The following is a 22,866-nucleotide window of genomic DNA, read 5'->3' on the forward strand; positions in this document are numbered from 1 at the left end:
TTTTATTAAAGGTCCCTGTGAACCAGAATGAAGCAGGAATAGAAAGAGTTGAATTTTTGGGGGGAAAATATACTGAGAGGCAATAGCCTTTATGAAAAGTAGAGAGGAAATAAACGTTGTTAGCCAGGAAGAAGAACTGTGATTTGCCTAACCATGGTTTATTATTTTGTTTATTCATCTAAAATAAAACTTACGTTGGAGATTTTAATATGAAATCATGTTGTTATAGATACATGAAAATCACTTTTAAAAACATTATTTTGTGTGACAAGGTTAGTACAGATAAATAGAATAAAAATTAAGTTCTTGAAATTTCTGTCTGTACTTAAGTATTGATGGTGATTTGAGTGGTAGATATAAATTATTTTAAATCAGTGTTTTTTGATAACTTAAGTTTTTCAAAAATTTAAATTTTGATCTACTTGCTAACTCCATTAAAATTTATGTTCCAAAAAGTAAAACAGCAAAACTATGAATATGTATATTAAAAAATATAAACTACCTATATTTGATATTAAACCATGGTTAGTAAAAACATAAAATTATTTAATTCTCAGCATGGCTTTTCATTAAATGTTCTTATTGAACTGTTTACCTGAGAGTGTGAATAAGAAATATTGCCAAATAAGAAAGACTGTATTCTTTTATAGTATGTAAGATCCAAATTATGTGAATTATCTTTTATTTGGTTATAACTTTTTAGATTGCTGTGGGACATGGATTTTATCAAACTCATTGCCTATCATATGTACAGTATAATTGCACTATCACCAGTGTTTTTCCTTCATTTAGAATGCAGCCTTTGTTTTTGAAAGTTGATATGATATATGTTAGAAGGCATGGATGCTTCAATTGGAATTGTTCACGTTAATGGTTGATACACTTGCAACCAGACCGGAAAGTGATGGGTATTTTTTCACTTCCTATCACTCTCTGCTCCCTGATCAAACAAGACATCTTTGGTGGGGGGCGGGGTGGTTTTTGTTGTTACTGTTGTTGAATTAATGCTAAAGGTTAAAGAAATAAAAACTGTTACTCTGACTCTTCTTAACATGTCTCTGTTGAAAGGAGGCCTTAAGAACTATCCAAAACTGCCCTGAGGGTTAGTTCACCACGGTGAATGTCTGGAGGCTATGACTGGCATCTGGGATACCTGTGTCTTATGTTCATTAAGTCTTAAACCCTTGCAAAGTACTCTTTCTCTAGTTGACAACAGCTTGGTATCTGTTCTTCAGGTCAAAGATCCAGGCAGAATTGACAGCATTGCTATGAAGAGATATTCTGCCCAAAGAGACTTAGTAGTGAATTGTTTAAGGATGATACCCTGTACTATAATTCAAAGCCTCTCTGCTCGTTTACTTTGCAAAGCAGTGTGAAAACATGATGAAGAATCATTTTTCAGACAAAATAATTTCTAAACCCAGGTGCTTTAAAGCTACCACTCATATTAATCCTGCTATTGTTTTTGCTACTGTAAATGAATATTTCTGAGTCTTTAATCTTTCAGAAAATTGTAAAAATTAAGTACTGCCCAATTTCCCATAGGTATAATGACACCTATTTGTGTCTTATGTGTATTATTTAAACATATTTCTCTTCTAGCATTCTAAATCAGTATTCTTTCCATCCATTGTTAGGATCTATTTTAAAAATAGTATTTATAGTAAGAAACAGATTTTGAATGCAACATCTACTTAAGGAAATGAGATAAATTATATGACAGTTTGGTGGTTAGCAATTTGAAATCGTCTTTGAAGCCCTTAATATAATTAGTGGTTTCGTTTTTGGTCTGGTGAATTCAAGTCACATTAGGTTAATGTAATTAAAAGCAGAAAAGATTTTGTGTAGCCGAACTAGTTAATTAGCCCCAGTTGGTTTAGTATGTTAACCTAGAGGTGTATGGATAACATTGTGGGGTGATGCCTGAAAAAAAATTCCTGTGTAACAGACACTGCAAATCATCTGACTTGCTTTAGGGTAGAAAATGAAGACATACCAAGAAGTTCATTTTAAGTTCATCTTTATTTCTGATTTTAAGCACTGATTGCCGGGTAAGCTGTATATGCCATAGAATAACCAGACAAAAACCTTAATTTACTTTCTAAAAGAAAGCTTACTTCTCTGTGTGCAGAGATAATGTTCCTTCTTGTATTCTGGAAATAAGAATTCTGATTGTAATTTTTTTCGTGCTCACCAGAAAAAAAATATGAAATGATTCTCTCCACTTTTGTTTGACAAGCTACATCTTATTCCTGATTTTTCTATATAATCTTACTAGTAAACAACACAATAAAGGAGATGAAAGCATTCTAGAAGGGATTTTCAATGACTTCAGAGAAGTCTTTAAGTACTAGGAAAGAAGGCTTTTACCCCTAAGGAAAAAATCAGTTATAGCTTCTTAAAGGGAAAATGCTAGTATATAAGAATCCCACATATCAAATACGTTGAGGTATTCCTTACCTTAATGTCACTAATTTTTTTTTTTTTAACCTGAGACTGGTTCTGAAGAAAATATAAAGTGTAAAGTTATTTGAAACTTAAAAAAATTTTTTACCATCTCCTCCTTTCTCCTCCTCTGGCTCCTTGCCCAAAAAGAGCAACACCACTGGGAACTTTTTTGTTTTCATCTAGTATGTAGATAGCTGAGGCCCCCCTTTAAGCGCTGTCTAGAGCTTATGGAAATGTGGGCTTCTAATGTGGTTACTACTGAGGGCTGCTTAGGTAGATGGTAATGAGGAAGAGGGACCTCTGCTTGGATTTTTGACACAGGCTAGATGCCAGCATACTGTCTGAAAGCTAAACACGTTTCTGCATCTCCACTACCGGGATCATGTTAATTGAAGTAGTCCTACTGCAGTGCAGTGTTTAACATTGTGTCTGTTCATTATACAAACTCCTTTTTGATAGGTTTACAATTTGGCTGTCAGATCCAGCTGCAGGAAGAAATCTGCCAAGAAATATTTCTTAGCTTGTTTTAAATAGTGCTATTTTCACAGTTACAGTATCTTGGATGTGTTAGAAGACATATTTTTCCTTTCTCTGAAGAGAGAGGAAATGTCAATGTTGGTTTACAAAGGGGTACTAAGATTTAGAATATACAAAGTCACCTTTTACAATCAATATTTTTATATGACAACATAAAATGGTGATTGTTAGCAGTAGGTTACTGTTTAAAAGTGGTACGTTATATTTGATTGGATTTTTTTTTTCCTATTCTTTTGTTTATTGAAAAGAAGAGGCCACCATGCAGTCCACATTTGTGACCATAAAGAATAGAATTATGGCTTTTGGTTTGCTCTGTTTCAGTTCAGCCATTGACATAATGCCAAAATCAATTTGAACTTATGGAAACTGAAGACTGTCATTTTCATCCATTATTTTTCCTGCTTCTGTTTTCAGTACTTTTTTTGTTTCTTCCTTCACTTTTGTCAATTTCTGTCTCTATCATCTCAAGGAAAAAAGTTCCTCCCAGGTTTAGTGAGGTTTGTTTGATTTTCCATTAAAGTTGTAATGTTCATTTTGAGCTATTTAACCTTTATTGCCAGTGGGTTTTATAATGAAAATGTCTTGTTGATGGGATGGAAGTTATGTGGGGGCATTTATACTAATCTGGGGAGTCTTCTCACTGCTTTTTTCAGATAGAATAAACATTTATGATATTATTTAATTTTAACCCCTCCCTCCTTTTTCATTTTAATTCAGCATTTATCTTTAGGTCAGAGCCAGGTCTTTAGAACAAGGCTTGTAAGCCTCAGCACTATTGACATTTTGGGTGTGTGATAATATTCTTTATGTGGTGGACTCCTGTGTATTGTAGTATATCATTGAATTGAAAATGCAGCTTATAGAAAAGCATATATCACATGATTTTGCTTTGGTAATAGTGTGTGTGTGTGATGTATTTTTTGTATCTCTGTATCCATATCTACTCATCTATATCTATACTGAGAGAGAAGGAGGGACAAAAGAAAAATGTTTACAAAGTCTTGATGGTAGTTAATTTTGGAAGGTTTTTTTTCATGTGACATATATTTGTTATTTTTATTCTGAGAATTTAGGTAAGTATATATGAAAAGAATAATTCTATCATTAACATATCTTGTAACTGCTAGAAACCTTTATAAAAATGCTTCATTAGGTAATACACTAATTTTATCTACAAAACCCGTTTGTATTCATCAACAATCTTTCAGGTGACTACTCTATGCAGACGTTTTTCTAAGCATGAAGGACAGAATCCTGAACAATGTAGAGAAAAGTTACAGGAAGGTTCTTAAAATGATATGTGGAGAATCATGATCTTTTTTAATAAAAGGACTAAAAAAAAATCAAGTTCTAAAGCACCCCAAATTAAAACCACTTTGTTAATATTTGGTTTGTCCTAAGACATGAAGATTTGGTTATAATCTCTAGTTTGCGGTATCTGAATTGAAATGAAGCAATTTAGGCATTTCAAAACAGTGTGACCTCCGCCGTTACAAAGTAGTAAACTCCTGGTGTAGGATGAAAAAAAAATTATATTTGAATGGTTCCTTCCTTCCTTCCTCCCTTCCTTCCCTCCTTGCTTTCTTTCTTTATATTTTTGTTTCCTCCTTTGTTTAATCTGTAGACTGTACAGAATAACTTTGAGGTCAAAACCTCCATAAATAAATAGTCTGGAAGTTGTCCCTGACAAAACTTTTCTAAGGTTCACAGCTTTATAGATATTCATGGTTAATTGAACTCCACTCCCTACCAAAAGCATGTTAAATTAAGTAAAGATAGTTCAGTTTCATCATCCCAATCTTAATTCATGGTTAGCTTCAGCCTACTTATTGTATGGCAAGTCTGCTTATATTTGTAATTAATTCTTCTTCAAGTAATTAAGTGTTCAAGAGTGTACCCAAATGAATTTCCAGATGATTTATTGGGATCTGTTCAGCCTCTAACTCCTAAGTCCCTAAGAAACTGTTGGGTAGAAATAAAATCTATGTTTTTTAGGACATGTCAGTTTCTGCAGTGTTTTGAAAATTAAGATATATTCCTTTAAAGCTACTCTGGCAAGTTAAGTAATGAGAAATACTTTTGTTTTCATATCTTGTAACACTAGAATATGGTTCTTAAAATTACTTATAACTAATATGTATTTGCATGTTAATTATAGTCACATAGTACTAAGAATTTCCCAAATAGTGTTGTCCTATGATATAGCATAGGAAACTATATTCAATATCCTGTGATAAACCATAATGAAAAAAATATAAAAAAGAATGCACATATATTTATAGCTGAATCATTTTACTATACAGCAGAAATTAACACAGTATTATAAATCAAATATACATGAATTTTAAAAAATTTCCTTTTTCTTTGTTCCACTTATTAACCAAATTGCTCATGCACTTTTTTGGTTAATTAAATAATATGAAAGAACCTGGCCAGTCTGGAAACACAAATTTCTAGTTATACAGAATATAATAACTTTACAAGAAATGTAGGTAAGGAAATATTTTGCCTCTTTTATATGGTACCTTTGGAATAAATTCTGTTTAAAATTATTACCTATAAATATGGCAAATACTACACATCAGCTATTTTATTTAATTAGGCTTTCTTTGCATGCTTAGAAAGTTGACTTCACTTACAAAGACCCCTGTCATATAAAAATTACTAAAGCAATTTTAATGATATTCATGTGAAACTTTTTTTTAAGATACGAGGAGGAAAGCTCATGATTACTTACACCCGCAAAAGTGATGCAGGCAAATATGTTTGTGTTGGTACCAACATGGTTGGGGAGCGTGAGAGTGAAGTAGCAGAGCTCACTGTGTTAGGTAAGTACAGTTTTATTTGGCTTGCTTAACTGTAAAGTGAATCTCTTGTTATTATTTAGTGCATTTATGCAGCAATCTGCCAATGCAGGAGATGCGGGTTTGATTCTTGGGTAAGGAAGATCTTCTAGAGAAGGAAATGGAAACCCACTCCAGTGGGTTTAATTCTTGGGTGAGGAAGATCCTCTAGAGAAGGAAATGACAACCCGCTCCAGTATTCTTTCCTGGAGAATCCCATGGACAAAGGGCTAGTGTCCTTGGAGTCTCAAAGAGTCGGACATGACTGAGCGACTAAGCAACAACAAGGGAAAAAGAAATGGCCTCTTCTAGAAGGTAAACCAGTATTTTTGGAATGGAAAAAAGACAGATGAAATTAGTAAAGCAGCCTTAGATAAAATAGCCAAGACATAGAAAGACAAATAGGAGGGGACACCACACCAAGAGAGGAGAAGTGGGGAACCCTGTGGAATACTTTTTTAAATTATAAATCTGCTCTTCCATAACATCCAGAATGACTTTAAGTTTCTGTATTTTTTTGAGATGACTTTTTCTAATTTTAGAGAGACCGTCCTTTGTGAAGAGACCTAGTAACTTGGCAGTCACTGTGGATGACAGTGCGGAATTTAAATGTGAGGCCCGAGGTGACCCTGTGCCCACCGTACGATGGAGGAAAGATGATGGGGAGCTGCCCAAGTCCAGGTATGAATGAGAATTTAATGGTAGGATTCATCTGCCCGGAATTGCTATGGTTCTCATCTGACCACTGTTCACGTATAAGCCACTAGAATGGTTTTCTCTGGACTCTGATCTCCTTGGGCCAGACACAGTAACAGAGATAATTAGAATCAGAAGGTTGCCATGCTTCCTCTGAGAGTTTCAGATAAGACTGTACATTCATGACCCCAGCCTGCTCAGGGACCCTTGTAAGATGTGCTGTTCCTTAGACAGTTTTCTCTTTGTCCAACCAGGCTACAGTTAATACCAGTGTCTTATATGGGAGTAGGTAGGGAAGGAAGGAGCAGCACTAAAGATAGAAGGACGAACCAATTAAAAAGCAGACTTCCTTTTCCTTAGCTACAGTATCACCAGGGAATGGTAGAAGAGGTCAGAGTTTCTTGGTATCTGTCAAATCCTTAAATTGCCTAGAAACAGAGATACACTCCCAGCCTTAGGGAATGAGGTAATGACATGAAACTTTCAGGCACTGTCTTGAGGCTGTCATCTCTCCTGTGGCCATTCATTCACCAAACATACCTTGAAGCCCCTATTAAGTTTGCAGGTTATAGCAATGGTTTAGATAAAGCTTCTGTTGTCAAGTGAACTCACCAAAGGAGACATGTATAGATAGATTCAGAGTAACATAGCAAACCTTTTTATTGCATAAAGGTAGACCTGTGGGAGCAGAAAATCAGGAGAGAGTTCTCAAAGGGAAGTGACAGAGAAGCAGTGTCTTGAAAAATATATCAACTTGATAAACAGAAAGAGGAGAAGAATATTCAGGAAAAGACACATCATAACACAGACACAAATCTAAGAATGTTTTGTGTGGTGGAAAGTTAGCATGGCAGAACATGGGGCCTGGGGCAAGAAGTTACAGGAAATCACGCTGGAGACAGAGAGGCTGAATTCACAGGACTTTGTATGGATTAAAGGATTTTTAATCATATGGCATGTACTTGATGAGCCAAGAGAGACATTACTATGAACCCAATTGCTTTTAGAGAGAATAACATTTTTAGCATTAGGGCTATCACATCAATGGGGGTGAGGCCAGTGCCTGGGTCACCATTGTTGTTGTCCAGATAAGAGATGTGAATTGCATGAATGGGGAGATAAGATGGAAATAGGATAGGGGTCCATTATCAAGACCAAACTGATGAATTGAATGATTTGTTACATATAGGGAGCTGGTGAAGGAAGGCAGGTAGATTGTGTTTGGAGAGGGAGTTCTTTGATGTGCTAGGGTAAGAAAAGAAAGTTTTATATAACATATTAAATAGTAGGTATCTGTGGGATATGATGTCTAATTACTAGTCAGGGTAAGGAATTTGAGCTTACATAAAATAGGAGCTAGAAATATTTGTGTAGTTGATCAATATATAACCTACTGGATAGTTTAACTCAGGGATTTCATGTAGAGTAAAAGGAAGATTAAAGTGAAATTTCAAGGAACATCCAAAATTTTAAGAAAAAGGAAGATGAGACAAGGCAAGAGAATTCTAGCTTGAGACTGCCTGGGTACAGACACCAACTCTGCCGTTAAAATAGCTGAAGAACAAAGCCAGTTTACCTTACCTTCCTATGCCTGTTTTCTCATCTGCCAAATGGAGATGAGCATAATACTTTATAAGTTGTTATAAGAATTTTAAAACAGAAAACCTACAGAATACTTAAAGTCTGACATATAATCAGAATGTATCTAATGATCACCTAAATTTTACTGAGTACAGAAGCTTGAAGAAAGAACTGAATAAGTGCCAACTTTGCCCAAAAATATTCTGTTAAAAAGTAGTTTAATGAAATATCATGTGTTAATTCATATATATGGAATCTAGAAAGATGATGCTGATGCATCTATTTGCAGGGCAGCAGTGGAGATACAGACATAGAGAACAGACTTATGGACACATAAGTGGGAAGGAGGGAGAGGGTGGGATATATGGAGAGAGTAACATGGAAACATACACATTACCATACGTAAAATAGATAACCAATGGGAATTTGCTCTATGACTCTGGGAACTCAGACGGGGGCTCTGTAACAACCCAGAGGGGTGGGGTGAGGAGGGACATGGGAGGGAGGAGACGTAGGTATACCCATGGTTGATTCATGTTGATGTTTCCCAGAAACGAATACAATATTATAAAATAATTATCCTTCAACTAAAAATAAATAAGCTTACTTTTTAAGAAGTAGTGTAATATTTTTGCCCCTGTGAATATAAAAAATGCTCATTTCTATGTGCATGCTTACGTAGAGGGTTGCCACATTATTTAGCTTTTGCTTTAAATTTTCTGAAGAGAATATTGCATGTGATTTGATGTCTAAATATGCCTCAATTGTAACGATGGAATTCTTCAAGTAGAAGCTCACTTAACTCTGCTTTCTTTTGTTATGTCACTAGATATGAAATCAGAGATGATCATACCTTGAAAATTCGGAAGGTGACAGCTAGTGACATGGGGTCATATACTTGTGTTGCAGAGAATATGGTTGGAAAAGCTGAAGCATCAGCTACTCTGACGGTCCAAGGTAAGATCTGGGGAACGTTTTTTGAGATTGACTTATTATATGAGATACAGCATCGCTATTTTAGAATATGATAAATTAGTTTGTATAAATTATAGACTTTAAATAGTGCTATGTATATTTGATTTCAAACATCATTAAAGGAAATTACTGTTTTGCTTATGGGAGCCCTGTAAGTGTTTGTTACGGAGAAGCACAGGAGCTTTTTTGTCTTGGGCAAATAGAGGAAGAGAATGTGCTTTCATCTCTGGGTCTTCAAACATAGAGCTTTAGTTGAATGACAGGTATTGCCACAAAAATTTGATCTTTAAATGGAAATAAATCTACTGTTCCTTCAGGTCATGCACTTTCAAGTGTCTGTTCAAAACAAAAAGGTGAAAAGATTGTTTCCCTCTAGAATGTAAGATCCATCCACAGAGTAGGGACTTTTGCAGTCTTTTTCTCTGCACACAGCATCTGTGACTTAACAGACTCTCAATAAATATTTGTTGAGTGAATGAGTCACGTTTGTACTTTGCTAATTTTGATGAAGATTTATTATTTGGTGTGATGTGAACCAAAATGGATACCATACTCTACAAGTTTCTGAATGTCAAAGTCATGTCTGTAACTGATATGCAGAAATGGTTCTGTCACCTCCTTTGAGTCCATAATTTCATATGTTTTTTCATTCTCATAATACCTTTTTCCTTCTCCCATGATGTCATGCTGACTATTTCTTACTATGTCTTATCTGAGAACTTTCTTTTTTTTTTTTAGGGACATTATTTATTGTGGAATTTGAGAGACAGTGACCTTTAAAGAACTTTGTGTTGATGAAAAAAAATTCCATATTTTGACAAGTATATTGAGTAAAAAGGGATTTTGGCCACTTAGCTTGTTTCTGAGTATGACATTAGCAACACTTGCTCTGTCATCATTTCTGAGCGCTGTCTCCTCTAAGGCTATTATGAAGAAAAAGGTGCTTTTTGAGGGAGTGCTTCTACTGTGGGCTTTCTACAAAAGAGCCTTGTGGGCTTTTTACACTAGGAAAAAAAAGAATAAAGAATATTTCCTTCCTGTCTCTAAAGCCATTATATCCCACTTTGGGGTTTTCAGCTCAACCTCATAAAAACAAAAGAAAAAAAGAGAAAAGATCAAGAACAAACATTGAATTTCTAAGGCCTAGACTACTTCCCTTTAATCTAAGTTAGATTTGAACTCCACATAAGACTAAAACTATAAGAAAAAAAAAAACCCTTTGCATTTAGAAAAAGCACAAATTTAAGAGATGTCAAGTTCAAGTTCAAAAGCCCTCCAGAGGGAGTGAAAGTAGCCCAGGATGAATATAAGACATGAAAATGTGTGTCTATCTCCAGGCAGTGGTGACCGGGAGCTTGACTGTCTATTACATTAGTCAGAGAGATGTTTTACTTCATAAAGTCCTTTACCTTGGGAATTTGATGCTTTTATAAATAATAGCTGTTCTTCTGTGTCTATAGTAGACATTGAAATCAAAATAGAGTTTCTTTCTGCAGTCTTATACTCAATTCCAAAGTTAATTTAGCCTCAAGTTTTCCGTATGGAATTTGTGTTCCTAAGCCTGGATTTCAGTGAAAACTGGGGTACAAATGATGAAATCCAAAACTACTTAAGGAATTTAGAAGTTCTTATTGGTTTTTTTTTATATAAACTTATGAAATATCTGTATATTGTTGAGAAGTTATTATTTTATTCAAGTATTAAAATATGTGCTTTTCCATCACTGTTAAAATACAAGCTAGAATAATATGCACAAATGTGAAAGAAAGTAAAATGATCTCCAACAGCAAAAGATAACTAAGGAATAGAAACAAAGGAAAGTTTTCAAAGGTAACTTGAAAAGCTATATATATATATATATTTTTCCCCCCTTGAGATTAAGTGAAGAAAAACACTAGTTACTGCAAAGAAAACTAATCAAAATATGAATCCATTTGACAGCAGGAAACACTTATAAGAAGTTTAGTACCATAGTTGTTTTTGATTTCTGTATTTTATTTGTGGTTCACTTTTAAAAGGCACTATTGGAGTCAGTATGAGCTTAAAAATAACCTTTTCCTTTCCTCATTCCTCATGCAATAAATATTTAATTTTGAGAATTGACGTTGGGCAATAGAACCCGGTGCTCCAGGTAGAAGTTTTGGGGAAAAAATGTTTCTTAAGTAAGGATGAGCATTTGATTTTCCACCCCCATAAGCATACCCCAGTACTCTTATGATTAGTTCTAACTTCTAAAAATTAACCTTGATTGGAGAGTTACTTGCTTTTTTGATTTTTTCTTTGAAATCTCAATTCTGCTCTTTTAGAGACTCTGTATTTCCTTAAATATTCCATTCTCAACTCGTGATGTCTTTGACTTTTCTGTTGTGTACTCTTAAATGCTTAGCACCTTACTAGGCATCTAGTAGACACGTTATATAATACTTGTTACAATTTGAAATAGATATATGAACTACAGCGTTCTACTGGAGTGATAGAAGTATCGCAGGGATGTCCCATTGGAAATTCAACATCTCCTGGCGACTTTGATTCTAGTGCCAACAGTAGGTTGCATTAAATCATATTTGAAGAGCTTGTCATCTATGATGACTGCCTGGTGGTCTGAGTTTGAAAGGAGCAAAGTAAAATCTGGGGCTTGACAGGGTTTCCTAAACTTAGATGAAGTTTGTTATCTGAGCTTATATGAAATATCTCATCATATATATGTGAGCTTATCTGAAGCTTACTAAATATCCAGGTTATTAGGAATGCCCCCTGGAGAACCTGATTTAACAGATCTTCGTTGGGGTACAGAAACTTGTTTTTGTTTTTTGTTTTCAAGCAAGCTCATCAGTCCTTGTAATGACAAGTTATCAGATGAACTTACACAAAAAATAAAGGGTTTTAAAAATTACTCTAGAGTTCGGGAATTACCAGAGCTGGAAGAAGTACATTACAAAGAATTGTGTAGTGAAGAGTATAGACATTGGAGTCAGATAGAATGTTTTTGAATCTTACTTCTGTCGTTTACCTAAAGTGTGACCTAGAAAAAGTTATTTAAATTTCTTGAGTCTTAGTTGCCCCATGTATAAAAAGTGGACAGTAATACCAACCTCACAGCATTTTTCAAGTATTAAATTAGATTATACATATAAAAAGCTTAACATATTGTGTGGTACAAAGTGTTTTATAAATAAGGAGCATTGTACTAGACAAGTGTTACTGTTAGTGATAGCTTCATTGTTTAATTTTAATAATATTAGCTATTTCATAAGAAAAATAGTAATGTTCAGATAATTCTAGATAGTTCTTCCTTTGCAGTCGTAACTGAGAAATCTAAAGTAATATAATCATGATAATTTATTATGTAGCACATTATTAAAACTCTTCTCAAATATGAATCATTAAGTTTTTATTAAGAAAAAAACTTTGACTTTGAAACCTAATGTGCTGAATCTTGTTAATGCCATCAAAGGTAGTGCTAGACTTAATGTTGAGGTTATGCAAAATAACTAGATAATATAATGAAAATTATGACCCTTTGGGAATAGAAATGATTTCAAAATGATTACATTTCATGTGTAATGGGGTGTTACTGTTATGGAAAAACGTTCAGCAACTCAAAGGATCTGTAGTAATTTGACCTATTGAAAAATTATTAATGTCCATTACATGACCAATAAAAAATGATGAAGTAATGCTGTTTGGAATGATAGCAATAGAAAGTGTTTCTATTTAACTCTGAGTTAACCAGAAAATTCAGTCAAACTAAACTTGATATTCTGTCATTTTCTGAAATAATTAAAATATTATTATCTATAAATATATATCATCAATATTGTTATATTTATGATTTGGGTTTTTATGCACCATTTTCCCTCCATCTGGTAATAACATTTACACACCTCCTCAAGAACTCTTTATAAACCTAAAATACACAAACAAATTCAAGCATCTTTTTAAAGAAATATTGTGTCAATTTCGATTGATTACATTGTTGTTGTTCAGTCACTGAATCATTATTATATTTGCATTTTAATGTCGACAAGTGTTACGATTGCTGTCACCGTAGAAGTGAATTATCTTCTAAACTAGTGTTGCATATTGCACAGTGGCCCCATCTTTTAAGGAAATAGATGTATAATGTGGTATTTATAACCATTTTACAGGTTGTGACATACCTATAAAATGTAAAGTCCAACTGGAACAGAATAGATTCAGAGAGGCACCCAGCCAGGTTTTTAAACAGCATGCCATTGAAACTGCTGAAATTTATGCCTCTGGTTGGCATTTTGAGAATGGTTGTGGGTTTGTTTTATGTAATTTTGCTATCTTAACCTAAACCTGTTAGGCCGTTATTAGATGTGTGCCAGGTGGGCTTTGAGATTCTTCTTGAAATCACATGATGGCCAACCTAAATTTTCTACTTGTTTTATTTTTGAATAAATTCATAGTTAATGTAAAAAGTGGGTACATTTTTTTTCTTTATTGAAAGTAGCCTTTTAGAAAATCATGGTAGATGTCCCCTCAAAACACTTATAGAAAAATAAGGGAAGAAAAATAACTTTATTTACCATTTCTAGTAATGGCAAAATATTTAAAATTTGGATTTATTTATGATGATAATCATATCTATGGCTTTTTAAATAATTCTACATTTTGAAACATGCTGTCTTGAAAGAAAGATAGTTGATAAAACCACAAGGGTTTTAATTCCAAATTTCTCCCATTTCCAAGTTTGTCCTCCACCCTAAGATATTTTTACAGTTCTTTGGTTCAGTGATATTCATTGCTTAAACAGGGTAAAGTCGATGGCATTATTAATCTTTCCACTCCCTTTGCAACTTCACAGATAAAGCAGCTCTTATTACTGTTACAATTTCATTGACAAAGTAAATTTGTGACTCTCTATCACCAGAGCGATCATGTTCCCATCGCTGTGTCTGTCACAGGAAACCGAAATGAGAAGGAACTTCCATATATCAGCCATTTCCCAAGCAATCACATGTTATCTCTGCTGACTTGAACCATTAAGAAAATCTAATCCCATTTTGTATGTCTTTCTTACAATAGGCACTAAAAGACATATAGTCCTTCATTTCCCTGTAGCCCTGAGTGCTGGGCCAGTCAGACACAGGAAGCTGGACGTTTAGTTCACACCCCACTGCACTCTCCACAGGCCTCTCACAGGGACCAGTTATTCTTTGAAGCTTAAGAAACAGTTGCTTTTTCTGCCCTTTCAGCAATAGCTCTGTTAAAAGAAAAGGCAGATGCCACACATCTCTAAACCAGGTGATGCTCTGTAACCAGACAAATGGGATTTCTGTGAAACTCCAGCTCTTTTCCTATAAGTGCTTGTCCATTTTTCTTCCCTTGATGTGAAATTGCTCCATTCTGTCCATTTCATCACCTGTTTTATTATTATTATTTTTTTTTAGTTCTAAAATATGGTATCATGAATGATGTTGCTATCCCTTTAAATGTGTTCTTGGCATACGATAGAAATGTTCACATGAATCATCAAAAGGATGTGCATTCTATTCTGTCCTGAAGAGCTATTATTTTGGCTGATGTTTCCCATAAGTATTCCCCCTTCCATGCAGTGAAGGAACAGAGCGCTTCTTCGTTAGAATTGATTATTCACTGACAGCCTTTGGAAGGCTGAGCCTTGAAGCCTAAGATTGACTGAGGCCAGAGAGATACAATAGCAGAAAAAAAAAAAAAGACCAGTGCAGTCTTTTTGCTGACTTAATTGCTACTGATGGAATGTTTCCTAGAGCTCCTCTCTTTGCTACCCGTGAACTCTGTGCCTCAAAACAAAAACAGAACACCTTGGCTGAAATATCTTGGGCACTACAGTCTATGACTGACCCCTATTTAACACCCCAATGAATTGGGAATTTAACAATAGTTAAGATTTTTAACAAAACAAGAAGGAACTATCAGAGGTTTCTCTAAGCTTTTAAGATTCTCCTAACCCAGTGTGGGAGTATTCATTCCGAGGAAATAGTAGTGATGCCGTGAACACAGGTGCAGATGAGCCATAAGAAGCTGAATTCTTCCATAGTGTTCATTTCGGTTGGTGGTAATGCAGCATGCAGATACACAGTAGTAGGCAGTGTAGGTGTTGGTGGGATCATGGCTTTACTCTTCCATTTCTCAAATGTCAGTCACCTTAACATCTTATTTATTTTGCTTTTTAAATATCTCTCAACTCTCAACACCTTTCTTATCTTCTTATCACTGCTTTATTATCTCTGGCCCAGTGAAACTGTTAACATCTAACCAGTTTCTTTGCCTCCATCTTGTCTTATAGAATCCATCTTCCACAGAACAGGTACGTTGACCTGAAACACGAATCGGTTATATTAGTTCCATCCATAAAACATAGTCATGCTTCCCATCGCTAAGGATAGGATTCAAAATACTTCAATACTGCTCTGCCTAGATACTTGGTCCTCTCTGGCTTCTCCCTTCAGGGTAGTAGTATTATATTGTTTACATCTTTTTTTCATGTAAATGTCACCATGTCAATTTTGTCTGGGCTTTTCTTTTGTAAGTCTTGGTCTAAAATGCCCTGCCCCCACTGACCATCTTCTACATCTTCTATCTGTAATTACTTCTGTAATTCTTCTGTAATTACTCCTGTCCTTGGACCCAGCTGAGGTAGGCATCTTCCAGAAAGCTCTGCAGACAGTCCTCACCCCAGTATCAGGCTAGGGATACACGTTCATGGACTCACTGGATTTTGTTGCCACCTTTATTGCATTTCAACGTTTGCTCAGTTGACTGTGAGCTCCTTACAGGCACACTTTGTTTAATTTGCCTTCTTAGTCTCATTACTTATTGCAGTCTTAGGAGCATCCTTGATGTTCATGTATCATTTTCTGTTTGAGCCAATCAAGGACTGCCCCGATACATAGCAGCTGTGGGATCCTGGGCAAGTCAGTTAACTTCTCTGAGTCAGTGTTCTCATCTGTTGAAAAGAAAATGAAAGTACATGGACTGTAAACATCAAACATGATAGAAAGTTTTAAAAAACAATTGACAAAATAAAAGCAGTCTCATAAAAGTGGTTTATGGGTTATGAAGTGCTTATGCCAAAGTAATGGTTGTGATGATTATTTTTCTCATCATCTTCTTCCAAAACACCTTAAAGCTCATTAGCGTCCCAGTAATATTTATTTTGACCATAGAGATTTGAAAGATTTTTATAGCTGATTAATGCATAGTTTGGTTAATTGTTTTGCTTTTATGCAATTATAATTTTCTGTGGTTCTTTAATACTGAGGCCAGTCTGTCAAAATCAGTCCTCAGTATTTGTTGGACTGTGTTTTAGGGAGATATTTTTGCTGCTGCTTTAGGAAAATTCTGTAGGGTAGAACTAATAACACACTCTTTTCTGACACACATATGGATTCAAAAGCTGAATATATAACAAGCGAGATCTCTGATTTTTAGGTTTCTCATCTGTAAAATGGGAGTGAAAATGTCTTCCTCATAGGACTTTGTGGAAATTAATGAGCTAATATTCAAATTAATGAGCTAATATGAAATGCTAGCACATTGTGAAGCATTGAAATGCTCAATAAATGGAGAAGCAATAAAGATGATATGAAGGAGTAGAAAGAGAAAGAGGTCATTTCAGTGACGTATCTTCATATGTGTCAGAATCAGGACTACATGTAGCTTTAGTGTCCTTTAGCTGCCTGTCACTGGCTGTATGAAAAGATCAAAGTCAGAGTCGTATGTGCACCTCCATCACTTTACATAGATACACAATAAACACTTTTAAGTAAACAATGATCATCAAGTCTTCTATAATTGTGGTTTAAAAAAAATGTCAGTTCTTATTTTTTTAGCTGCTTCAGGAAACAGAAAATAAGTTAGGTACATACACAAAAATTCTACATTTAGTTTAAAATGTTTTTTTTTTTTATTAATTGTGTGTATTTGATGTACATTTGAGACCCAAATAGTTTTTTATTACAGATCCATAATTAACATAACTCGCTTTGATCTTTAAACATAATTATTTTCCCTCCTAATATGTTCAGTGCTGCTAAATTTCCTGCTAAAATAAATAATACTGAATTCATTCATTGCTTCTTCCATAGTTATAATCCATCTATTGGAACAACTGAGTTAACTAGACTTAAAAATAATTTGATAGATGGTCTCCAGTAATAACTACTATATAATTTAAAACTTTAACAGTCTCAAAAATGGATCAGAAGTGCACATTTAAAACAAATGCACATTTGTGCATTGAACCTTTTCTAAAATGTGAAATAGCAACTTTGAAGATTACCAAACCACATGTGAATCTTACCCAACGTCGTATGTCTGGCCTTTTTTTTTTTTTTTTTTTTTTATGGACCACTATATAATTATTTCAGGATATAAAATTAAAACTTAAGTAGAAATAAAACAATGTAGTTGACTATGGATTTTATTGCCAGTAGTAAGGGATAAACTACTATAAGCTCAAATTCAAAAACAAACTCTAGGGGAAAGAAGGCCTTTTTGTAAATTTGTGGTTCCCATAAACAGGCTTCACCATGTTTAGCTTTTTATCAGCATATGAGATCTTATAGACTGTAAGAGTCATATCACTTTTTAGAGCTGGTATAATATCTAAACAGAAAAGAAGTAATGAGAGAAAAAACTGGACCCTTCAGTTCTGAATTCCATTTCTTTGATGTCGACTTCATTTAAATCATTTGTTGGAACAGTTTGCTTAAATTTCTGATTTCAGAAAAGCTGGCAGTATAATAGTACATTGTTCCTGACCAATAACGTGGTTATTTGAGTCAGAGCCAAAACTAATAGTGTCAGAGGGCCTTTTTGCAGGTTCAAGTCAGGTTTACTATAATCCAAGATTGTTGTTAAGGACTGTGAGTTTACTAGTTGAAATGGTAAATAAAGTATTTCAGATTAAAAAAAAAAAAAGAACTGAGTTCAACATTTTGAGGAAACATGTATTATGAGGCCCTCAAAGTTTTACCTGATGAATTTAATTTAAGAAGCTTGATATGTGTGAGACATGTTTGCCGCCCTCTGACAAGAGATGGCAGGCTGGTTCTTTGGGGAATGATTCTTCATGACATGTGGCAGGAAGCCACAAAGGCCCAGTAAAGTCAGTGGTACTAGAGTAAACAGTACTTCAGGGCTTCAGGAACTGGGACATACACACACACACACACACACACACACACACACACACACATGCACAGAGTGTTTTTCATATATATATTTACCACCTCCTATTATATGTATTGCTACTCTTAATGTTGAACTGGAGACTTATTCAGAATGCCCCCCTTATGGGATTTGTGGTGGCTTTTTGTGTTGTTGCTGTTGGTTGCTTTGTAGTTAAAAATAATGTTTTAAAAATTTTGAACTGAAGATTTGAGGAGCTAATGAGAAAGAAATGATTTGTGGTTATAAAAAGAAAACCCCCAAAGACAATGTGTGATTGAAGACTTTTTTTAAAGAGTCAGTATTGCCAGCTGAGCTCTTTGTGAACAGGCTGAAAGTAGAGTGCTAAGAGCCAAGAGGTTTAATGAAGTCCCACTACAGAATTTAACAAGAGAATGATTTGTGAGAATGGCTTCCTCTCCTAACTGTTCTGATCCAGTGGCATAAATAGGATGCTGAGCTCCACTCCTGCTGGGTTGTTTTTTTTTTTTTTTTTAAATGGTATTTGATTTGATTGAGACTCCGTAGCATTATGGCCTATGATTCTTTTCCTTTTTTTTTTTTTTTTTTTTTTTGGTAGAAAGGATAAAGTAAAGAGCTTCTTGTGTTCTCATAACCTTTCAGAGATAGCCATTTTAACACTAATGACTGCTGAAGATGTGACATTCCCTTAGATTTCTTTCATTTACTCATGAAGGTTTTGAGTTGCTTTCAGTTATTTCACACAAATTGATATAAATCTTGAAAATTATTCAAAAGAAAAAGCAATTCTCCACATAAGCTTCCTACAGAGAACTTGAAACACTCTCTTAAGTTTTTTTTTTTTTTTGGCCAAGCAAGTATTTGAAGAAATAAGTAGAGCAGTCAGGTACAAGAAATAATTGGTACATAAGATGATTCTGTGACAAATAGTGACTAGCACCACACTAGTAAACAGCACATCATGGATCTTCCATTGTGTTATGAGCTTTACTGGAATTTATTCATTTACATAACAGTGGATAAGTTTTTCTCATTGCTCAGTGATATAGATGGATAACTTAGTAACCATCTTTAGAAACCTACATTCTGAAATAATGACAGCAACCTGGAAAGATGTAACTGAGTTGTGTGAATCTACAGTATCTGCATTACTCAGCCTGAGAATGAAATTTGAAAAAGTAAATTAGTCTTTTGCTTTAGTCATTAATGGGTAGCTCATTTTAAAACATTAAATTCATTACTAACAATCTTACATAACTTTAAGATGTGAAATTATGTTGTGATATTGTGATTAATGAAAAAAAAATCCTAAGTTAATTTACATTGATGTATTTATTCTGTTTTATCCAGAATTACTAGGACATAAATGAGATAACTCATTGTTTAAGAGAGAATAATTATAAAGAGAATGATTTTAGACTTTGACATTAAGAACACCCTTTTCTTGTGATGAACCTGGATAAATTAAATATGCAAGATAATTGAAAAGTGACTTTTCAATGCATCCATATGTATCAAATTTTATTATTTGCTTGCTATCATTTCAGATATTTTATAGGTATACACAGAATGAATAATGATGCTGAGCAGTGTTCATCCTTACAGATTCACAAATCATTTCTATATATTCCAAACATTAGGCTCATCATTAGAATAGTTACACTTTACATTATACAGCAGCTGGTGTCCTCTGAACCTTATTTCAACAATTTAAAATGCAATATGCTTCTTTTTATTTCATTTTTTAAAAGATTCTGTATTAATTAAAAGTTACTGCCTATTAATATCTTATATAAAGTTTGCAAAACTGATTAAAAAGCCATGAGCATTTTAATTTTCTTTTAAACTGTTACACTCTTGACTTGGTAAATGATGTGCCAATATAAACACACCTATAGAAAATACTAAAATAAGTATAAGACAAAATATAGCTGAGTAATTGCTTTATAACAGAATTATGAGAGTAGGAAAATATTTAAATGGTTGTTAAAGTTAGCTTTAGCTGTAGGACATTTATTTTGTGTGGTCAGTGTTATTAGGAGAAAATTTAGACCACTGCACAATGAAAACTGGTATATATGGCATTTTAAAAGGTACTTTTTTAAAAAAGTTGACATTGTGGATGACAGAAGAGTCACTTCAAACAGTGTTCTTTTTAGATCTTTAGGAAAGAGATTAAGGGGTGCTCTTGTGTTTTTACTTAAGCTTTTTATTCCCCCCAATGAATAAATACTAAATTAATAAATATAGGTGATAATAAATAAATCTGACCTGATTTAGGTTTATTGGAAATAATGATAAGTTACATAATTTCTGTACTGGATTGGAGACATATTGGATAGTAGACAAGGATGAGGGCTCTTTTTTACTTGTGAAAGAACTGAGGTCAGAGTTGTCTTTATAATGTATAGCAAACTGAACATATACATTTGATACTTGGTTGCATACATTTGACATTCACAGTAGTTATCCTAAAAGGTTGTATCACATCTTTCTGCAGAGATGGAATTGGCTGTTTGGACATTGTTCTTTTTCATTGAGAGAATAGAATATAACATGAGTCGTTTCCTCCCCCAAAACCTTTTTATGTGTGTGAAACATGCCCGATTGTGACACAGAGTAATTATGTATGCATGTCAATTTCATATATTAATATATAGACTATTCATTTAAATAATGTCTTTTCTGTTAAGATATAATTGACATAACATTATATTAGTTTTAGGTGTGCAGTATAATGATTCTACATTTATATACATTGCAAAGTGATCAGCACAGTAAGTCTAGTTAATATCCATCACCATATATAGTTAAAATTTTTTTTTCCTTGTGATGGGAACTTCTAAGAATTACTGTCTTAGCAACTTCAAGAATACAGTAGGGTATTAGTAACTATATTCCCTCTGTTGTACATTATATCTTCCATTATATAATTTATTTATTTATTATAACTTGGAATTTATAACTTTTGACCTCTCTCATCCATTCCACCAACCTTTCACCCTCAACTTAGGCAATCATCAATCTGTTCTCTGTATCTATAAACTTTTTTTTGTTTTGTTTTGTTTTGAATTCCACATGTAATTGAGGTCATACAGTATTTTTCTTCCTCTCCCTGACTTATTTCAATTAGCATAATACCTTCAAGTTCCATCCATGTTGTCTCAAATTACAGGATATCCTTATTTTTATGGCTCTATAGTATTCCATTGTTTATGTAGTTATTTATTTAGCTAATTAGTTTATATTTCTTTATCCATTCATCCAGTAATGGACATTTAGATTTTTTCTAAGTCTTGGTTATTGTAAATAATTCTGCAATGAATATATATATATATATATATATATATGGATTAGTGTTTTTGTTTGCTTTGGATGAATACCTAAGAGTGGAACTGCCTTATCATGGAAGATTTATTGTTAATTTTTTGAGGACCTCTATATTGTTTTCCATAGTAGCCTCACTCATTTACATTCTCACTAATAGTATGCAAAGTGTACTATTTTCTCCACATCCTTGCCAACATGCCTTATTTCTTGTTTTTTGTCTGTTTATTTAATATTTATTTATTTGTTTGGCTGCATGGGGTCTTAGTTGCAGTATGCAGAATCTTTAGTTGAGCCATGTGAACTCTTAGTTGCAGCATGTAGATTCTAATTTCCTAACGAGGGATTGAACCAAGGCCCCCTGCATTGGGAGTATATACTCTTAGCCACAAAGAAGTCCCTCCTGTCTATTTAATTATAGCTATTCTAATATATGTGAAGTGAAGTTGCTCAGTCATGTCCAGCTCTTGGCGACCCCATGGACTGCAGCCTACAAGGCTCCTCTGTCCATGGAATTTTCCAGGCAAGAGTCCTGGAGTGGGTTGCCATTGCCTTCTCCAGGAGATCTTCCCGACCCAGGGATGGAACCCAGGTCTCCCGCATTGCAGGCAGACGCTTTACCCTCTGAGCCACCAGGAAGCCCTGAGGTGATATCCTACTGTGCTTTTGATTTGCATTTCCCTCAGGGTTAGTGATGTTGAGCATCTTTTCATGTGCTTGTTGGCCATCTATATGTCTTCTTGGAAAAATGTTGAGTCAGATTCTCTACCCATTTTTCAAATCACATTATTTGTTTTTTTGCTATTGAGTTGTATGAGTTTCTTGGATATTAGCCCCTTATCAGAAATATAATTTGCACATATTTTCTCCCATTCAGTGGGCTGCCTTTTAAATAGTTTTTTATTGAAAGTTATTTTGTTTATGTCATGGAGCCAAAAGATTTTAGAACCAAATTTACATTTGAATAAGGTTTAATAAGGAGGAGAAGGGGACAACAGAGGATGAGATGATTGGATGGCACCAACCATCACCATCCAACTCGATGGACATGTGTTTGAGCAAGCTTTGGGGTTTGGTGATGGACAGTGAAGCCTGGTGTGTTGCAGTCCATGGGGTCACAAAGAGTCAGACATGAGTGAGCAACTGAACTGTTAAAGAGGTTTAACAATTAAAAAAAAAAATTAAAGAAGTCATGCAGTATTCCAAAAATAGCAAGAATTTAAAGAGCCGGACAGACCTGAGCGCCAGTCTTCCATGTCTTACCTGAAACATGATCTTAAGAAAATTACTTAACCTT

The 22,866-nt window shown here is 34.2% G+C and overlaps 1 protein-coding gene across 9 annotated transcripts in view; it reads left to right on the forward strand.

Annotated features, from left to right (window-relative positions):
- Positions 1-22,866, forward strand: part of ROBO1 (roundabout guidance receptor 1) — a 1,227,175-nt gene that overhangs the window by 1,106,881 nt on the left and 97,428 nt on the right. For all 9 annotated transcript variants that reach the window (XM_070455058.1, XM_070455063.1, XM_070455057.1 and 6 more), the window contains 3 exons: positions 5,693-5,813; positions 6,371-6,509; positions 8,935-9,062. In XM_070455058.1, the coding sequence (XP_070311159.1) occupies positions 5,693-5,813; positions 6,371-6,509; positions 8,935-9,062 (388 nt within the window). The remainder of the gene's footprint in view (positions 1-5,692; positions 5,814-6,370; positions 6,510-8,934; positions 9,063-22,866) is intronic.

This window comes from Odocoileus virginianus, chromosome 25, assembly GCF_023699985.2.
Source record: "Odocoileus virginianus isolate 20LAN1187 ecotype Illinois chromosome 25, Ovbor_1.2, whole genome shotgun sequence".
Lineage (NCBI taxonomy): Eukaryota > Metazoa > Chordata > Mammalia > Artiodactyla > Cervidae > Odocoileus > Odocoileus virginianus.